Consider the following 21,253-nt stretch of genomic DNA (forward strand, 5'->3'; position numbering starts at 1 on the left):
GTGAAAGCCAGAAATCTTGCTTGTTTGTAGGTGACCAAATACTTATTTTCCACCATAATTTGCAAATAAATTCATAAAAAATCCTACAATGTGATTTTCTGGATTTTTTTTCCCTCATTTTGTCTGTCATAGTTGATGTGTACCTATGATGAAGATTACAGGCCTCTCTCATCTTTTTAAGTGGGAGAACTTGCACAATTGGTGGCTGACTAAATACTTTTTTCCCCCACTGTATATATATATATACTGAGATCATGTGACAGATCATGTGACACTTAGATTGCACACAGGTGGACTTTATTTAACTAATTATGTGACTCCTGAAGGTAATTGGTTGCACCAGATCTTATTTAGGGGCTTCATAGCAAAGGGGGTGAATACATATGCACTCACCACTTTTCCATTATTTATTTTTTAGACTTCTTTGAAACAAGTTATTTTTTTCATTCCACTTCACCAGTTTGGACTATTTTGTGTATATCCATTACATGAAATCCAAATAAAAATCAATTTAAATTACAGGTTGTAATGCAACAAAATAGGAAAAACGCCAAGGGGGATGAATACTTTTGCAAGGCCCTGTACATATTTCTGTGAAAGCAGCTGCTGCTCTTATCTGTGGAGCAGGCTTTCAGCGTAATCACAGGAAATGAAACCGGTGGGTTTCTTGACCTCATTTCCTGTCTTTCGTTGGCCTGTATGATTCAGTTTGTCTCGAGGTCCAGGGTCTGTTTTTAGACACAGATGACTACCACCAAAATGGCGCTTTGTGGTTCCGTTTAGCTCAATTTCTTCTTGTGCCAATAAAATGCAGTCAGAGCTTGAATAAATAGGCCTATGCCCACTTAGTTGAGGACCATGTCATGACACATCAAGGCTGTAGTATACATGCAATCCATTGTCATGAAAAGTTTGTGCTTTTCTTTAATCCCAGTGCTTTACATTGGATGGGAATTGCACACTACAACACTGCTACAAACTAGCCTAACAATTTAATTTGGACAATGAGTTGGGTACCACGTGGTATGAATGTGGGGATATAGAAAAGCATTTGTTGTAGAATAAAAATAGAGCCCATGATGTGTCTCTCCATTGTCTCCATGATGTGCCCTGCCTGTGTTGGGCTGTCACCCATCAGTAGGCTGTAGATGCCCAGAGTCGAACCAACACAATGTGCAGCTGCATCACTACTGTGGGGGGGGGAATCGGATTCACTGGCTGACAGTTCCTGGGGGCCGCAACAAATAAAATGCTTACCAAACATAATGTAAATCACATTGCTACAAATAGATAAGGAAGTAGATGGAAACCTAGATCTAACCTCTGTATTTTATTTCAGAGCCTAAAGCTAATCCTGGAAAGAGAATGCATATGTAATGAATTGTAGTTTTTAATTGTAGTAATCTGTTCAAGGTCTGTCAACTTTTAGACTGATTTTTTTGGGATGAACATACAGTGAGGGAAAAAAGTATTCGATCCCCTGCTGATTTTGTACGTTTGCCCACTGACAAAGAAATAATCAGTCCATAATTTTAATGGTAGGTTTATTTGAACAGTGAGAGACAGAATAACAACAAAAAAATCCAGAAAAACGCATGTCAAAAATGTTATAAATTGATTTGCATTTTAATGAGGGAAATAAGTATTTGACCCCCTCTCAATCAGAAAGATTTCTGGCTCCCAGGTGTCTTTTATACAGGTAACGAGCTGAGATTAGGAGCTAACTCTTAAAGGGAGTTCTCCTAATCTCAGGTTGTTACCTGTATAAAAGACACCTGTCCACAGAAGCAATCAATCAATCAGATTCCAAACTCTCCACCATGGCCAAGACCAAAGAGCTCTCCAGGGATGTCAGGGACAAGATTGTAGACCTACACAAGGCTGGAAAGGGCTACAAGATCTCACCTCGTGGAGTTGCAATGATCATGAGAACGGTGAGGAATCAGCCCAGAACTACACGGGAGGATCTTGTCAATGATCTCAAGGCAGCTGGGACCATAGTCACCAAGAAAACAATTGGTAACACACTACGCCGTGAAGGACTGAAATCCTGCAGCGCCCGCAAAGTCCCCCTGCTCAAGAAAGCACATATACAGGCCCGTCGGAAGTTTGCCAATGAACATCTGAATGATTCAGAGGAGAACTGGGTGAACGTGTTGTGGTCAGATGAGACCAAAATTGAGCTCTTTGGCATCAACTCAACTCGCCGTGTTTGGAGGAGGAGGAATGCTGCCTATGACCCCAAGAACACCATCCCCACTGTCAAACATGGAGGTGGAAACATTATGCTTTGGGGGTGTTTTTCTGCTAAGGGGACAGGACAACTTCACCGAATCAAAGGGACGATGGACGGGGCCATGTACCGTCAAATCTTGGGTGAGAACCTCCTTCCCTCAGCCAGAGCATTGAAAATGGGTCGTGGATGGGTATTCCAGTATGACAATGACCCAAAACACACGGCCAAGGCAACAAAGGAGTGGCTCAAGAAGAAGCACATTAAGGTCCTGGAGTGGCCTAGCCAGTCTCCAGACCTTAATCCCATAGAAAATCTGTGGAGGGAGCTGAAGGTTTGAGTTGCCAAACGTCAGCCTCGAAACCTTAATGACTTGGAGAAGATCTGCAAAGAGGAGTGGGACAAAATCCCTCCTGAGATGTGTGCAAACCTGGTTACCAACTACAAGAAACCTCTGTGATTGCCAACAAGGGTTTTGCCACCAAGTACTAAGTCATGTTTTGCAGAGGGGTCAAATACTTATTTCCCTCATTAAAATGCAAATCAATTTATAACATTTTTGACATGCGTTTTTCTGGATTTTTGTTGTTGTTATTCTGTCTTTCACTGTTCAAATGAACCTACCATTAAAATTATAGACTGATCATGTCTTTGTCAGTGGGCAAACGTACAAAATCAGCAGGGGATCAAATACTTTTTTCCCTCACTGTAGGGCAAGAGAAGGAGACTGTGAAATCTCCTGATTTACTGTGTAGATACTATCTATTTTTAACCTATTTATTTAACCTAAAACATTCTTCTCTGTTTGTAGTTGTCACACACTTTCACACTGTCCACATAAACTGCTGCTACTCTGTTTCTTATCCATCCTGATTGCCTAGTCACTTTTATCCCTACCTTCATGTAGATATTACCTCAACTACCTCGTACCCCTGCACATTGACTCGGTACTGGTACTCCTTGTATATAGCCTAGTTATTGTTATCTATTGTATTACTATTTTTATTTGCAAATTTTCTTACTTTTTAACTCTGCAATTTTTAGAATACACCTGTTGTATTCAGAGCATGTGACAAATGCACTTTTATTTGGCCAAAAGGCCAGGGTGATGTGATTTATAGATTTTTGGAAGCGTGGAAGGTTGTACACTAGTTCCTGTGTTCCAGGAAATGACAGGGTTTATCATAAGTGAGCCTGTGTGTCTGTCTGGGGGAGTATTTATGTACCGAAAATAAGTATTTGGTCAATAACAAAAGTTTCTCAATACTTTGTTATATACCCTTTGTTGGCAATGACACAGGTCAAACGTTTTCTGTAAGTCTTCACAAGGTTTTCACACACTGTTGCTGGTATTTTGGCCCATTCCTCCATGCAGATCTCCTCTAGAGCAGTGATGTTTTGGGGCTGTCGCTGGGCAACATGGACTTTCAACTCCCTCCAAAGATTTTCTATGGGGTTGAGATCTGGAGACTGGCTAGGCCACTCCAGGACCTTGAAATGCTTCTTACGAAGCCACTCCTTCGTTGCCCGGGCGGTGTGTTTGGGATCATTGTCATGCTGAAAGACCCAGCCACGTTTCATCTTCAATGCCCTTGCTGATGGAAGGAGGTTTTCACTCAAAATCTCACGATACATGGCCCCATTCATTCTTTCCTTTACACGGATCAGTCGTCCTGGTCCCTTTGCAGAAAAACAGCCCCAAAGCATGATGTTTCCACCCCCATGCTTCACAGTAGGTATGGTGTTCTTTGGATGCAACTCAGCATTCTTTGTCCTCCAAACATGACGAGTTGAGTTTTTACCAAAAAGTTCTATTTTGGTTTCATCTGACCATATGACATTCTCCCAATCCTCTTCTGGATCATCCAAATGCACTCTAGCAAACTTCAGACGGGCCTGGACATGTACTGGCTTAAGCAGGGGGATAACAAGTTCAAACATGTGCCATTAATACAGGTAACGAGTGGAAGACAGAGGAGCCTCTTAAAGAAGAAGTTACAGGTCTGTGAGAGCCAGAAATCTTGCTTGTTTGTAGGTGACCAAATACTTATTTTCCACCATAATTTGCAAATAAATTCATTAAAAATCCTACAATGTGATTTTCTGGATTTTTTTTCCTCAATTTGTGTGTCATAGTTGACGTGTACCTATGATGAAAATTACAGGCCTCTCTCATCTTTTTAAGTGGGAGAACTTGTACAATTGGTGGCTGACTAAATACTTTTTTTCCCCACTGTATCAACATCCATGACTAAAAGCATAGCGTTTGCAACTGGCAACTACATTTCCATAGTGCATCTTTAACTGAGCTCTGTTCAACTTTGAAATAGACTAAAGTTTTGGTTGCAGCAGCAGTTCTCAAGCACTGTAATGACTTGGCTCACACCTCTGTTTACACGAATCAACTAATGGAACCTAATTTATGGCTCAACCGAGATGATTAGGCCATTATGTTGTGTTAAACAAGAGGTAGCCTGTTTGTCCAAATCATTTGAATCTTATAGGAGTAGCTAGGCTAATATCCCTCACTGCTCGTTCTACCTTAACCATGCAACATCTGGAATACTGGGTGTTGAACCATTGCATAGACGTTATAGTAGTGAATAAAACCTCTGCCTTATTCTCATTAGTGGTATTAAAGTATTGAACTGGAAAGTGAAGTACTAGTGTGACCCCATAATGTATTTCACAGGCTAACTCACACTCGGTTATTCCTTGGGAACCTATGGCTTGTTCTCATCAAAGCATGGAGAAAGTCTGCTTCTGGTTTGACTTTATTATATTCAGGGTGGCTGTTTTTGACCGGAGAAGATCTTTGGCTATATATGCAAAAATGGTTGTACCAATCACAGATTGTCCCTTTTTTATTTAATCCCATGATTCTGTACCGCTCTACTGTGCCAGTGATATATATATATACAGTGCATTCGGAAAGTATTTAGACCCCTTGACTTTTTCTACATTTTGTTACGTTACAGCCTTATTCTAAAATTGATTAAATTGTTTTCTTTCCTCATCAATCTACCCACAAATACCCCATAATGACAAAGCAAAAACCGGTTTTATACATTTTTGCAAATTTATAAATAAAATAAAACCTGAAATATCACATTTACATAAGTATTCAGACCCTTTACTTAGTACTTTGTTGTAGCACCTTTGGCAGCGATTACAGCCTCAAGTTTTCTTGGTTATGACGCTACAAGCTTTGCACACCTGTATTTGGGGAGTTTCTCCCATTCTTCTCTGCAGATCCTCTCAAGATCTGTCAGGTTGGATGGGGAGCGTCAAGGCACAGCTATATTCAGGTTTCTCCAGAGATGTTCGATCGGGGTCAAGTCAGGGCTCTGGCTGGGCCACTCAAGGACATTCAGAGACTTGTCCCAAAGCCACTCTTGCATTCTCTTGGCTGTGTGCTTAGGGTCGTTGTCCTGTTGGAAGGTCAACCATCACCCCAGTCAGGTCCTGAGAGCTCTGGAGCAGGTTTTCATCAAGGATCTCTTTGTACTTTGCTCCGTTAATCTTTCCCTCGATCCTGACTAGTCTCCCAGTCCCTGCCGCTGAAAAACATCCCCACAGCATGATGCTGCCACCACCATGCTTCACCATAGTGATGGTGCCAGGATTCCTCCAGACGTGACTTTTGGCATTCAGGCCAAAGAGTTTCAATCTTGGTTTCATCAGACCAGAGAATTTTGTTTCTCATGGTCTGAGAGTTCTTTAGGTGCCTTTTGGCAAACTCCAAGTGATCTGTCATGTGCCTTTTTACTGGAGTGGCTTCCGTCTGGCCAACCTACCATAAAGGCCTGATTTGGTGGAGTGGTGCAGAGATGGTTGTCCTTCTGGAAGGTTCTCCCATCTCCACAGAAGAACTCTGGAGCTCTGTCAGAGTGACCATCGGGTTCTTGGTCACCTCCCTGACCAAGGCCCTTCTCCCCCAATTGCTCAGTTTGGCCGTGCGGCCAGCTCTAGGAAGAGTCTTGGTAGTTCCAAACTTCTTCCATTTAAGAATGATGGAGGCCGCTGTGTTCTTGGAGACTTTCAATGCTGCAGAAATCCTGTCTCAGAGCTCTACGGACAATTCCTTCAACCTCATGGCTTGGTTTTTGCTCTGACATGCACTGTCAACTGTGGAACCTTTATATAGACAGCTGTATGCCTTTCCAAATCTTGTCCAATCAATTGAATTTACCACAGAATATAGAAATATATCAGGGATGATCAATGGAAACAGGATGCACCTGAGCTCAATTTTGAGTCTCATAGCAAAGGGTCTGAATACTTATGTAAATAAGGTATTTCTGTTTTAAATTTGTAATACATTTGCGCAAATTTCTAAAAACCTGTTTTCTCGTTGTCATTATGGGGTGTTGTGTGTAGATTAATGAGGACATTTTTTATTTAATCCATTTTAGAATAAGGCTGTAATGTAACAATGTGGAAAAAGTCAAGGGGTCTGAATACTTTCCGAATGCACTGTATCTATGAAATTTAACATAACATAACCTAAAGCAGATTGTGTGAGAAAGGTCCTGTGAAGGCCAGAACAATTTAACAAGTTGTCTGAATCCCATTATTTACACTGCTAACCCCAGCAGACACCTATACTCTAACTGCAACTGCTGGCGGGCTCTGCCTGCCAAAAATACCCAGAGAAGCTGCAATTAAAATGTGATTCATATGTTACACCTTTGTGCATGAACATGTTGAATCTCTCGCCCACTTTAAAGTGCTTGCATCCAGGGAAGTCCACCAGTCAAGCAAATTAGTCTCCTTTTCAGTCCAGCAAGATAGAAGTCTGATAGTGACTAGGGAGGTACGCTGGGAATCAAGTTCAGGACTTTAGTTTCTCTGAAAAACACTGAAGATTTGAACTTTAGTTTGGCTACACAATCTAGGTCTAAGGGACCACACACACAATGCACCGAATGATGATCTGTCATTCATCTGCTGTTTGTTCGGCGCAGTGTGTTTTAGGGACCACCCGCTGGTGGACGTCTGACTGCCGACATTTCCGCGCGATTCTACATGTAGAATCGGTTAGCAAATTATGGCCAGCATTCTATTCAGAGCTGCTAAGTACTCTGGGCTAGCAAATACTACCAGTGTGTCCGAGCCTTAAGATTATGCTCTTCTGCTACAAATGTCATATAGGCTACTGTTGTCTTACCTACTTCTATATGGTTCATGGGGCCAGATTCCCAGACTCATAGTGTAGATTAGATAACCATTTACCTGACATCGGCAAAGGAGTCTGCGATGAAAGTTGCCTGAAGAGGGACATCCATGTTTAATTTTACTTTGCTTAGTTTCTCTGCTTGGATTCCTGAATATGTTTTCATCAAAATCATCTCTGCTCGAACCATAAAGAACATCAGAGTTCCCTCAGTGCTCGGGATCAAGCAACCTTTGTTCTCTGTTGCCGCAGCAAATATACCCGAGTCTGTTCCTGAATAAACAGAAGAAGAAACATGTAACAGGATTCTTATTTTCTTAGATGTAGAAAACCAAGGCTAATCCCTGGACATTGGAAGATATGTTGCACACAATGAGGTTATTTTCCCCCATGTCATTTATCAAAACCTCTCCTTTCTCCTCCTTCCTTTCTGGCATTCATTTATTTTCTCCTCATCTGAAAGGTAGAAATACCGATTGTGTGGTTCAATGGCCTTCACTCACTCAGTGCTGTTAATGCTGGAGGTCTATGCGCCCCAGATGTGTGACTTTGGGAGAAAGGCTCTGGGGCTGAGGATGTGCGGGGAATAGAGTGTAGTTCATAAAACTCACAAATGGAGAAGACAATGGGGTAGATATGATTTATCTGACTGATCGTAGATCTGTTTTAGGCAGTTCACTGGCGCAATTCATCAGCTTAGATTTCAAGGCTCTTCTCTTTTTCAATTTGTCACAGAGCATAAAAACTGTATTTTCAAAGGAGAAAGTTGTTCCATTTTGATTTAGCCAAATCTTTCAACCTTGCTGTCTGAAGATCCTGGTACAGCAGCTTCGATGATTAGTCTGAAGGGTTTTCTGACGGCACGCTTCTGTTGGCATGGTAACCAAGCCAACTTCGAGGTATTGGTAGAACTGTCCAAATTAAATGTATTTAATAATAATAATAATATAATATGCCATTTAGCAGATGCTTTTATCCAAAGCGACTTACAGTCATGCGTGCATAAATTTTTGTGTATGGGTGGTCCCGGGGATCGAACCCACTACCTTGGCGTTACAATGTATGCACGCATGACTGTAAGTCGCTTTGGATAAAAGCGTCTGCTAAATGGCATATTACTATATTATTATTATTATTATTATTATATTATATTATTATTATAAGCGCCGTGCTCTACCAGCTGAGCTACAGAGGACCACCCGCTGGTGGACGTCTGAAAAGATATTAGGCCTAATCATTTGATTTCATGCTCTAGTTTTGGGTGTTCATTTTTTGGGAGGTTCATGGCAAAACCATCAGTGCAAAGTGGTGACGGTTATTAATGTTGAAGAGGATCATATTTACTCTTCATGATTTAGGGGTTTGGGACTCACTATGTCAGGCCTAGATTCTTTTGATTGGGATTTTACTCATTCAACTATTATTTTGTGGCGTAATGATGGGAGCTGTTGAATCATTTCCTATTGGAGGTCAATCTGGTTATTTTTAGCCACGATCGGTATGTCTACAGTATATTCCCACCAAAATCCATACCAATGACTCTGCATACTCCTGTGTTGTCTCTAGGACAAGAGACGGGTTGAAGACTTGAAATACTCTTCATGGAAGAAGGGGATATTTTTAACACATGGCACACACTGAGGGATGGGGGGTAGTTTGGTTTATTTTCAGTGTCTGCACAAAGGCGCCTCACCCAATCGGCCTCCCTCTCTCCCTCTCTGTATGGCACACTCCCATTTCTACCGACGACAGCCAACATCTGGAAAAGTTTGTTCTCAAACGTATTTTTCCTTCTAACCATTGTGAAGTGAATGGATTTTATTCATCAGCCTTTTTGTGTTTCTTTCTGTTCATGTTGTGAACACCTTTGACATCCTCCTTAGACATTTTACTATATCCCATAGAGCTCTGGGGAAAAGGAGTGCACTAGATACTGTAGGGAATAGGGTGCTATTTGGGATGCACACTTTGAGTAGGATGCTGACTGTTGACCCCTATGCAGCTACAGTACATTGTAGTCCGAGACAGCCATGGGTGAAATATTGCATTCTTTAGCTTGGAATTTCCGGTTCACCATTCTTGCTTTGAAACTAAACCTGTGACCTATAATGACTGTACTGATCTACAGTATTTAACGTATTACAGAGCCCAGGTCTGCTATCCTTTATTCAGGTGGTGCTGCTGTGTTTTTTAAAATATCTTTGGCATCCCCCTTCAACATTTTATCATTAGTAGGATCCTGCTGGTTGTTGACCCCCTCAGTAGCTATTGGCTACAGTACATTGTAATCCAAGAGAGCCGAGGGTGAAACCTGGAATTTCCGGTTCACCATTCTTGCTTTGAAACCAAACCTCTGTCTGACCTACAGTATAATTAATGATTGTGTTGATCATCCATGTAACTTAGTACTGATCTCAGGTAGGGCTGGGAATTGCCAGGGACCTCACGATACGATATTGTCACGATACTTAGGTGCCAATACGGTATGTATTGCTATTCGATACTGTGATTTTATTGCGATTCGATGTTCCAAACATATTGCTCACCATACTGTTGTCTGCTGCAGAGGGACAAGAGAGAGTCATGAGAAAACAAGTTTTGATCAGTCATGTAAATAAAATTACTGAATACAATTTGGCTCCCTATTTAAAAAGATGATGGAGAACAAGCTATGCTTTTGATGCAGTTACCGCCAACTAGAGCAAAAATAATATTGTCAATACGATGTAGCGTACAAAATAATATTCCGATATGTAACTGTATCAATTTTGTAATTTTTTTCCCCATCACTAATCCCAGGTATGCTGTCTGTCCCTCCCTTCAGGTGGTGCTGCTCAGTGGCCATCTGGACAGCTGGGATGTGGGCCAGGGGGCCATGGATGATGGTGGTGGAGCGCTCATCTCCTGGGAGGCCCTGTCTCTGCTTAAAGACCTGGGTAAGAACCTGGGAGGCCCTGTCTCTGCTTAAAGACCTGGGTCAGAACCTGGGAGGCTCTGTCTCTGCTTAAAGACCTGGGTCAGAACCTGGGAGGCCCTGTCTCTGCTTAAAGACCTGGGTCAGAACCTGGGAGGCTCTGTCTCTGCTTAAAGACCTGGGTCAGAACCTGGGAGGCTCTGTCTCTGCTTAAAGACCTGTGTCAGAACCTGGGAGGCTCTGTCTCTGCTTAAAGACCTGGGTCAGAACCTGGGAGGCTCTGTCTCTGCTTAAAGACCTGGGTCAGAACCTGGGAGGCCCTGTCTCTGCTTAAAGACCTGGATCAGAAACTGGTAGGCCCTGTCTCTGCTTAAAGACCTGGGTCAGAACCAGAACCTGTGATGCCCTGTCTCTGTCTAAAGACCTGGGTCAGAACATGGGAGGACCTATCTCTGCTTAAAGACCTGGGTAATAACCAGAACCTGGGAGTCTCTGCTTAAAGACCTGGGTCAGAACCAGAACCTGGGAGTCTCTGCTTAAAGACCTGGGTCAGAACCTGGGAGGCTCTGTCTCTGCTTAAAGACCTGGGTCAGAACCTGGGAGGCCCTGTCTCTGCTTAAAGACCTGGATCAGAAACTGGTAGGCCCTGTCTCTGCTTAAAGACCTGGGTCAGAACCAGAACCTGTGATGCCCTGTCTCTGTCTAAAGACCTGGGTCAGAACATGGGAGGACCTATCTCTGCTTAAAGACCTGGGTAATAACCAGAACCTGGGAGTCTCTGCTTAAAGACCTGGGTCAGAACCAGAACCTGGGAGTCTCTGCTTAAAGACCTGGGTCAGAACCAGAACCTGGGAGTCTCTGCTTAAAGACCTGGGTAATAACCAGAACCTGGGAGTCTCTGCTTAAAGACCTGGGTAATAACCAGAACCTGGGAGTCTCTGCTTAAAGACCTGGGTCAGAACCAGAACCTGGGAGTCTCTGCTTAAAGACCTGGGTCAGAACCAGATCCTGGGAGGTACTACTATTCTCAGCTCACACCCTCTTTGTCCCAAATGACACCCTATTCCCTACTTATACTGAACTACGTTTGACCAGGGCCCCCTAGTCAAAATAATTCACTATATAGGAAAGACGGTACCATTTAGGATTTAGACTCTATTTATCTGGAACATAATCCACTCTCTGAAGCTCTTATTGACATGAGCCTAAACAAAAAGATTCCTCTTTTGTATCGAGTCTATTGGCATCCTTTTGAAGCTGTTTTGTGATCAGGGGCCGTATGTATCAAGCTTCTCAAAGTAGGAGTGCTGATCTACGATCAGTTTAGCCTTTTAGATCACTATGAATAAGATAACATGGACAGGGGAGACCTGATCCTAGATCAGCGCTCTTGTGACGTACACTTGAAAATGCATCTAAACTGCGGTCTGATGACTCGTCAAATATAGCAATTAGCATGGCCTACTTCATTCTTTTTCTGGTCGTTGTTCACTTAATAAAGTATAACTTTTTCCACATGAAGTGTAATTAGACAGGTGGAGTAGACCACCGAGCTGTTTGTGCTCTCTGACTGGAAGCCTTAACGTTGACTTAAGAGAATTTTTCCTTTTCCCACTAATGTTGCCATGGAAAGTATGTCATTCCCATTGAATATGTGAAGACGTTGTAATGTCTGGACAGTAATAACCAGTCGCTGCTTTATTGTTCGTTCTTGCGGCTGGATGCATGTATAGTAAAGTACTTGGCTGAAATATGCCCAGCTTTGCCCAGTATGAAAAATGTATGCACTCACTAACTGTAAGTCGCTCTGGATAAGAGCGTCTGCTAAATGACTAAAAATGTAAAAATTTAAATTAATGAAGAGGACCTATCATCAATGAAACATTTAGTCAAGATGAAGCCACTGAACAATAATTGGTCCCTTGGGCTTAGTGCGCCTACGTCCTAAATGGCACCCTATTCCCTATATAGTGCAGTAGTCTGTTCAACAGGGCCCAAATGTAGTGCACTATATAGAGAATATGGTGCCATTTGGGACTCAACCCTAGAGATAAAAAACTAATCTAATTTTATTTGTTACATGCGCCGAATACAACAGGTGTAGACCTTACAATGAAATGCTTACTTTCAAGCCCTTAACCAACAATGCCGTTTTAAGAAAATAGAGTTAAGAAACTATTTACTAAATAAACTAAAGTTAAAAAAATATAAATAAAATGCCAGTGATGGCAGATGAGGGTGTAGGCTAAAGGGTTTATATTAGAGATCCTCTATAGGAAGGGAGTGGCCTGCTGTCCTTTGTAGCCCACATAAAGTAGTAGCCTTGTGGGGGTCATTCATAAAATAACATACAGGCTGGAAGTCCTCTCTCTGAATGGTGCTTATCATTGCAGTGAATGGAGGAAATATTGACTAGGGTCTGGTGAATAGTACTTTTCTGCTGAATATGTGGAATATTAAATACCCCAAGGGTTGGTGAGGAAGAGGGAATCCATTTGTTGTAAAGCGCTTTTTGTATTGCTGCTTTGTTGAAATGGTTGTGGCCCATGTATGAATTCTGATTGTGTGTCCAGGTCTGCGTCCCAGAAGAACCCTCCGGACAGTGCTGTGGTCTGCAGAGGAGCAGGGAGGGGTTGGAGCACAACAGTACTTCCAGCTTCACAAGGTACCGTTCTACCATCGTGCATCTTGTTGGCTTTTTACTGCCAATCAACTTGTACACTCTAACCATTATCATCCTATCATACAGTACATCCTATAACCCTCAAACTCAACTCTGGACCTCGATGCCAGTTCAACTGCATTTTTTAAATAGTTCCCCTCTAATCAGGGACTGATTTAGACCTGGGATACCAGGTGGGTGCAATTAATTATCAGGTAGACCAGAAAACCAGCAGGCTCCGGACCTCATAGTGTCAGAGTCAAACACCCCTCTCCTATAAGCTCGTTTTGTGGCTAGATTTAAGACTCCTGTTCTCTTCGCTTTTGATTCTTACACACACACACACACACACACACACACACACACACACACACACACACACACACACACAGACACAGTCCACTGGGTAGAAGAGGTCATACAAACCACTGAAACAGTACAACTATTATGTGGTTGTTCTTACATGTGAATCGTTGACGCCAGTCTCCTTCAGATTGTGTGCGTACCGGTAATAGCATTTTACTATCAATAGCTGATGGCTTTTCATCAACATCAGGTTGTTCTTTGCCAGTCAGCATGTGGTAGGATCTGGCTTCAATCGGAGCGGTACACAGAAATGTAAACTGTTGTCAGATCTACTGTAGGAGAGCCACTGGGATGTAGGGCACTGCACAGATTGTTTAAGTCAGAATGGAGCCGAGACCGCACTGTAACTTAATAGCAGCATTCTGTGAGCGTTGTGGTTTCTGTGCATTTTAATGTGAACGTAATCAGAATGGCCAGTGGTTAGAGGGAAAAAGAGGGTTCACATATTGACTCTGACCAGAGACCCACCTTCTCCCTGGCCTGCACTGGATCCAACTATATACGATGGATTTCCTCAGATTTCTCAGAAAAACTTCAGTAATACCACTACACATTGGATATACAAATACCTTAGATCAGTGCTATTCAAACTTTTTTTCAGCAGGGACCCCATTTTTTCCGGCAGAATTTCTGGGGACCCAATTTTTTTCACTCTAATTTCTCATGACCCCACCCCCAAAATTATGACGCAAACTTAAAATCGGTACATTTCGATTGTTACATCAACAAATAATCTTCAATTTATTACATTTTCATCTCTTATCAAAATGAAAAGAAACCAATAAATACATTTACTCAATAAAATTGTATTTTTCGAAATATCTGTCTCAAAAACGTTTGGATACTGTCCCATACAATAATCTGTTCTCTTCATTTTGGTTTCCGTAACCCTGACTTTGAATACCACTGCCTTAGAGCAGACGTTTGCAGCAAACGTTCCCGTCGTGCTTCTCAAAGAGGAATCTGCATTGACTATCATGGAGTGGAGGTTCCTGTTCCGCTTTGTGGGACATTCTATGCACTCGCACTTGCAGAAGCGTATTCGCCGCTAGTGAGTGAATTGGGGGTGATGGTCCACTCTTTTCCCCAACTTCTCTCACATCCTGGTGAAGCTTTTTAGCTCGAACGCTGGCTAAATGAATCAACAGCCAGGAGAGTTGAATGTACAAATTTCTCTCTGATGTGTGGTGAGCATCCTGGCACAAAATGTTTGTCATGCATCACCCAAGAGTGCTACACATTTGTGGTTGAAGAGGTGAGTTTCCCACCTTACTATGTATTTATTATGGATCCCTATTAGTTCCTGCCAAGGCAGCAGCTACTCTTCCTGGGGTCCAGCAACATTAGGGCAGTTATACAATATAAAGGGCTTTCAGCACTGGAAAAACACTATATAAATCCAATCAATGATTATTCATGATTGTATACCTGTTCTGCTGTCCCCCAGGTGAACATCTCTAACTTGAACCTGGTGATGGAGTCTGACCTGGGTACCTTCACCCCCCAGGGGCTGCAGTTCACAGGCTCAGCCCAGGCTAGGGCTGTCATGGCTGAGGTGATGAAGCTACTGAAGCCCATCAACACCACCACCCTGGAGGAACACGGAGAGGGAACTGATATAGAGATGTGGATGGATGCCGGCGTGCCAGGTGTGTAGACTGCCTTTTATTGTCTGTCTGTCTGAGTCAGTAGGAGCCAGGTGTGTAGACTACCATTTTGTTTGTGTCTGTCTGGGACTTCATCTGAGAAGGCTTTCCAATAGTAGTCCACATCAAGTTCCTCCAAGTGTCAAGGTTTGCTTATAGCTATTGACTCTTTGTTCCAACGCTTTTTGTCTGTCTGGGAGATAAGCTGAGGAGGCTTCCTCTACCGACCCTCTGCAGAAGTGCTTTTGACCTTTTAAAGAGGAAGTAGCACATTATTAGTAGACCAATTGGACATTCAGTTCCACCTGGTCATTTTTGTGGAATTGATCAGTTTCTCAAATAACATTATATAGAAGTGAAATATGCTGTGTACACCGATTTTAAAATAACTAGCGTTGCTATGTAGGCAAACAAACCATTTGGTATGACAGGGAAGAGGAAGTGTGTTATGAAACACATCCCCAATATCGTATTTGCTGATATGTGCTATGACCGCAGAAACTTGTCTATAGACTAAATAAAGGAAGTGTGTGTGTGTGTGTGTCACAGCCTACCAGCATGTGTTTACTCTAACCTACGTCAATAACATGGCTTTCATCTGACAGTTGTTTTGGTGTCCCTTAAAGCTGAGGTGGAGATCGTAAAGAAACAATGAAGCTCATTAGGAACCAGTAGAGGGAAAGGATGTTTTAGAAGATAATCCTCTAAAATGCACGTTTTTCACAGTATTCATAAAGTGTCTCAGAGTAAGCTAGATGTGCTGATCTAGGAACAGGTCCCCCCTGTTCATATCATCTTATTCATTATGATCTAAAAGACAAAACTGATCCTAGATCAGCACTCGTACATTACTCTGAGATGCTTTATGACTACAGGCCCAGACCTCTACAGTAATCTAATGTTGATGAGTATGAAAACATGTATGTAAGTCGCTCTGGATAAGAGCGTCTGCTAAATGACTGAAATGTAAAATGAGTCCACTTCTCCCTCCATCAGTCCAGCTAATAGATTGTCCTCTGACTGTACTCCCCCTAACCCAGAAGCAGTGTTACCAACCTGTATAAATACTTTTCATTAAAAGATCACCCCTTCTACTGTAAAGGAAATGTTTCAGGAATGACATCACCTTATGTCAGTGGAAAAGTAGCTATTCTGGGTGGATGAATGGTGTAACCTGTAGAAGGGCTGTTCACTGTGTGAGGGTTCAAAAAGCCACAATGTTAAACAAATGAATCACTGGACCAGCTGTCCAAACACCTCACTCTCATTTCACCAATGGCAAAACGTCTATGGTTGCGTCCTAAATGTCACCCTATTCCCCATATAGTGCACTACTTTTGACCCATATGGCTCTGGTCAAACTTAGTGCACTATGTAGGGAATATGGTGCCATTTGGGATTCACCCTAAATGTAATTTAGCTCCATCTAATGACCTTTCACTTCACACACTCCTTCATTTTTCCAGAGTGAAAATGTGGTGTTGCTTTTTCCCTCTGTTACAGTGGATTTGGGCACATGGTTGGGTACAGTTTTTTCCCACATCAGTACCGCCATAGCCAGAACATGCCAGGCTCTCTATCAGGAGTCTCTCTCTAACAGGACGAATACAAGACAGAAAGCTAGATGTTTAACAGAACATGACAGGCTCTCTAACAGGACGAATACAAGACAGAAAGCTAGATGTTTAACAGAACATGACAGGCTCTCTAACAGGAATAATACAAGACAGAAAGCAAGATGTTTAACAGAACATAAGTATCTCTCTATCAGGAAGAATACAAGACAGAAAGCAAATGTTTAACAGGACATAAGTATCTCTCTATCAGGAAGAATAAAAGACAGAAAGCAAGATGTTTAACAGGACATAAGTATCTCTCTCAGGAAGAATACAAGACAGAAAGCTAGATGTTTAACAGAACATGACAGGCTCTCTAACAGGAATAATACAAGACAGAAAGCAAGATGTTTAACAGAACATAAGTATCTCTCTATCAGGAAGAATACAAGACAGAAAGCAAATGTTTAACAGGACATAAGTATCTCTCTATCAGGAAGAATAAAAGACAGAAAGCAAGATGTTTAACAGGACATAAGTATCTCTCTCAGGAAGAATACAAGACAGAAAGCTAGATGTTTAACAGAACATGACAGGCTCTCTAACACGAAGAATACAAGACAGAAAGCTAGATGTTTAACAGAACGTAACAGGCTCTCTAACAGGAAGAGTACAAGACAGAAAGCTAGATGTTTAACAGGACATGACAGGCTCTCTAACAGGAAGAATACAAGACAGAAAGCAAGATGTTTAACAGAACATGACAGGCTCTCTAACAGGAAGAATACAAGACAGAAAGCAATATGTTTAACAGGACATGACAGGCTCTCTAACAGGAAGAATACAAGACAGAAAGCTAGATGTTTAACAGAACATGACAGGCTCTCTAACAGGAAGAATACAAGACAGAAAGCAATATGTTTAACAGGACATGACAGGCTCTCTAACAGGAAGAATACAAGACAGAAAGCTAGATGTTTAACAGAACATGACAGGCTCTCTAACAGGAAGAATACAAGACAGAAAGCTATATGTTTAACAGGACATAAGTATCACTCTATCAGGAAGAATACAAGACAGAAAGCTATATGTTTAACAGGACGTAACAGGCTCTCTAACAGGAAGAATACAAGACAGAAGGCTAGATGTTTAACAGAACATGACAGGCTCTCTGTCAGGAAGAATACAAGACAGAAGGCTAGATGTTTAACAGAACATGACAGGCTCTCTAACAGGAAGAATACAAGACAGAAAGCAAGATGTTTAACAGAACGTAACAGGCTCTCTGTCAGGAAGAATACAAGACAGAAAGCTAGATGCTTAACAGGACATAAGTATCTCTCTATCAGGAAGAGTACAAGACAGAAAGCTAGATGTTTAACAGAACATGACAGGCTCTCTATCAGGAAGAGTACAAGACAGAAAGCTAGATGTTTAACAGAACATGACAGGCTCTCTGTCAGGAAGAATACAAGACAGAAAGAAAGATGTTTAACAGGACATGACAGGCTCTCTATCAGGAAGAATACAAGACAGAAAGCAAGATGTTTAACAGAACATGACAGGCTCTCTGTCAGGAAGAGTACAAGACAGAAAGCTAGATGTTTAACAGGACATGACAGGCTCTCTAACAGGAAGAATACAAGACAGAAAGCTATATGTTTAACAGGACATAAGTATCTCTCTATCAGGAAGAATACAAGACAGAAAGCTATATGTTTAACAGAACATGACAGGCTCTCTAACAGGAAGAATACAAGACAGAAAGCTAGATGTTTAACAGAACGTAACAGGCTCTCTATCAGGAAGAATACAAGACAGAAATCTAGATGTTTAACAGGACATTAGATTTCTTCCTAGCAGTACCATGGGAATGTTAGTGTCAGGAAGGGCTGCTATGTCGTGCTGTTTCCAAATGGAAACTGTGCAGGGACCTGATTGCCAAGCTAAAACTAACTGCTACCAGATGCACTTATACTGCTCTGGTTTCCCCTGCTCCTACTTCCATTCACTTGCAAAATAAATGGGAAAGCATAACATAATGGGTTTGTAATGAACTCTGGGTTTAGCTTTGTCAACAGTGATCATGGTGAGAATGTGATTTGATTAGAAGTTAGAATACAGTATGCACTGCACGTTTGATCAGTCATAATGGTACGTTCAAGGACTGAGGCACACACACATCATAGTTAATACATTGATGTAACTGACTCCTTACCTGTGTTGTTCTGTCTGTCCTCCAGGAGCCAGCCTGCACGTTGCAGACAGTAAGTACTTCTGGTTCCACCACACCAATGGGGACACCATGTCTGTTCAGAGCCCCATTGAAATGAACCTGTGTTCGGCCCTGTGGGCGGTCGTGGCTTACGTAGTGGCTGACCTGGAGGAGATGCTGCCCAGGTAGTCCACTTGGACTGTCCTGTGTCCCAAATGACACCCTATCCCTTATATATTTTTTTTGAGGAATAAAAGTATTGCACTATAGGGAATATGCTGTCATGAAAATGCTTTACTGAGCATTTATTTTTGATTGATTGTATGTATACATGCTTTTATGTTGTTTGTCCTCCAGAAGGGCTTACTGCAGTAACCAATCTCTGTGAAATTATACCCCACTGTGGTTAAGTGGCTAAGGAATAATTAATTGTGTGTATAAACCACACAATGTACAAAATGGAATGAAGTATTTATGGCATTATTTGCAGTCTATTTTTTTTATAATGAACGCCTAAGTACTGCATGTTTCATGTTGACTGTCATTATGTCCAATCTGTCAATAAAGCTGAGCATTTCTTGGACCATGGTACACGTGTATGTTATGAATGCCTCATTCATAGATGGAAGAGACTAACAGGGACTTTTCTGGCGAAGAGTCCAATTAGACTCAATCTAAAACTTGACCTTTAACCTAACCTTAACCTAATTTCAACATTGGTGTGCTGGTCAGGCACTTCGTTTTTTTACGTGCTTGGGAAGTTTAGATACAGGAAGTGATGGGGGTACTGCTCTGGTTCCCCCTGCTCCTACTTCCATTCACTTGCAAAATACATGGGAAAGCATAACATAATGGGTTTGTAATGAACTCTGGGTTTAGCTTTGTCAACAGTAATCATGGTGAGAATGTGATTTGATTAGAAGTTAGAATACAGTATGCACTGCACGTTTGATCAGTCATAATGGTACGTTCAAGGACTCAGAGGCACACACACATCATAGTTAATACATTGATGTAACTGACTCCTTACCTGTGTTGTTCTGTCTGTCCTCCAGGAGCCAGCCTGCATGTTGCAGACAGTAAGTACTTCTGGTTCCACCACACCAATGGGGACACTGTCTGTTCAGAGCTCCATTGAAATGAACCTGTGTTCGGCTATGTACTGCATGTTTCATGTTACAGGAAGTGATGGGGTTCTGGTGCCAGACTGGCCTAGTGACAGACAGGATAAACCCGGTTTACAAGGTGATATCTTTATGACTTCCTTCTTCTCACCAGACCGGGCTATTCTATACTGAATAAAAATATAAACGCAACATGTAAAGTGTTGGTCCCATATTTCATGAGCTGAAATAAAAGATCACTGAAATGTACCATACACACAAACAAGCTTATTTCTCTCATATTTGTGCACACATTTGTTTACATCCCTGATAGTGAGCATTTCTCCTTTGCCAAGAAAATCCATCCACCTGACAGGTGTGGCATATCAAGAAGCTGATCAAACAGAATGATCATTACACAGGTGCACCTTGTGCTGGGGACAATAAAAGGCCACTCTAAAATGTGCTGTTTTGTCACACAACACAATGCCTCAGATGTCTAAATTTTTTGAGGGAGCGTGCAATTGTCATGTTGACTGCAGGAATGCCCACCAGAGCTGTTGCCAGAGAATTGAATGATAATTTCTCTACCGTCGTTTTAGAGAATTTGGCAGTACGTCCAACCGGCTTCACAACCGCAGACCACATGTAACCACGCCAACCCAGGACCTCCACATCCGGCTTCTTCACCTGCGGGATCGTCTGAGACCAGCCACCCGGACAGCTGATGAAACGTGTGTTTGCACAACCAAGGAATTTCTGCACAAACTGACAGAAACTGTCTCTGGGAAGCTCATCTGCATGCTCGTCGTCCTCACCAGGGTCTAGACCTGACTGTAGTTCGGCGTCGTAACTGACTTTAGTGGGCAAATGCTCACCTTTGATGGCCACTGGCACGCTGGAGAAGTGTGCTCTTCACGGATGAATCCCAGTTTCAACTGTACCGGGCAGATGGAGTATATGGCGTTGTGTGTACGAGAGGTTTGCGACAGGGAGATGCTATGGACAACAAACTTAATTGCATTTTATCTATGGCAATTTGAATGCACAGAGATACTGAATTTTTGTTCAGTGTAGATGTCAGTCCCTCCTCTCACCAGACCAGACTATTATAGATGTCAGTCCCTCCTCTCACCAGACCAGACTATTATAGATGTCAGTCCCTCCTCTCACCAGACTATTATAGATGTCAGTCCCTCCTCTCACCAGACCAGACTATTATAGATGTCAGTCCCTCTTCTCACCAGACTATTATAGATGTCAGTCCCTCTTCTCACCAGACTATTATAGATGTCAGTCCCTCCACTCACCAGACCAGACTATTATAGATGTCAGTCCCTCCTCTCACCAGACCAGACTATTATAGATGTCAGTCCCTCCTC

General features: G+C 42.2%; 1 protein-coding gene across 1 annotated transcript in view; it reads left to right on the top strand.

Moving 5' to 3' along the window:
* Positions 1-19,359, top strand: part of LOC311139425 (carboxypeptidase Q-like) — a 41,250-nt gene extending 21,891 nt beyond the window's left edge. Inside the window, exons 5-8 of the mRNA XM_084174301.1 lie at positions 10,234-10,345; positions 12,897-12,988; positions 14,799-15,000; positions 18,797-19,359. Of these exons, the coding sequence (XP_084030427.1) occupies positions 10,234-10,345; positions 12,897-12,988; positions 14,799-15,000; positions 18,797-18,957 (567 nt within the window). The 3' untranslated portion in view covers positions 18,958-19,359. The remainder of the gene's footprint in view (positions 1-10,233; positions 10,346-12,896; positions 12,989-14,798; positions 15,001-18,796) is intronic.
* The last annotated feature ends 1,894 nt before the right edge of the window (positions 19,360-21,253 follow it).

Source organism: Coregonus lavaretus (genome assembly GCF_964263955.1).
Source record: "Coregonus lavaretus genome assembly, chromosome: 13".
NCBI lineage: Eukaryota > Metazoa > Chordata > Actinopteri > Salmoniformes > Salmonidae > Coregonus > Coregonus lavaretus.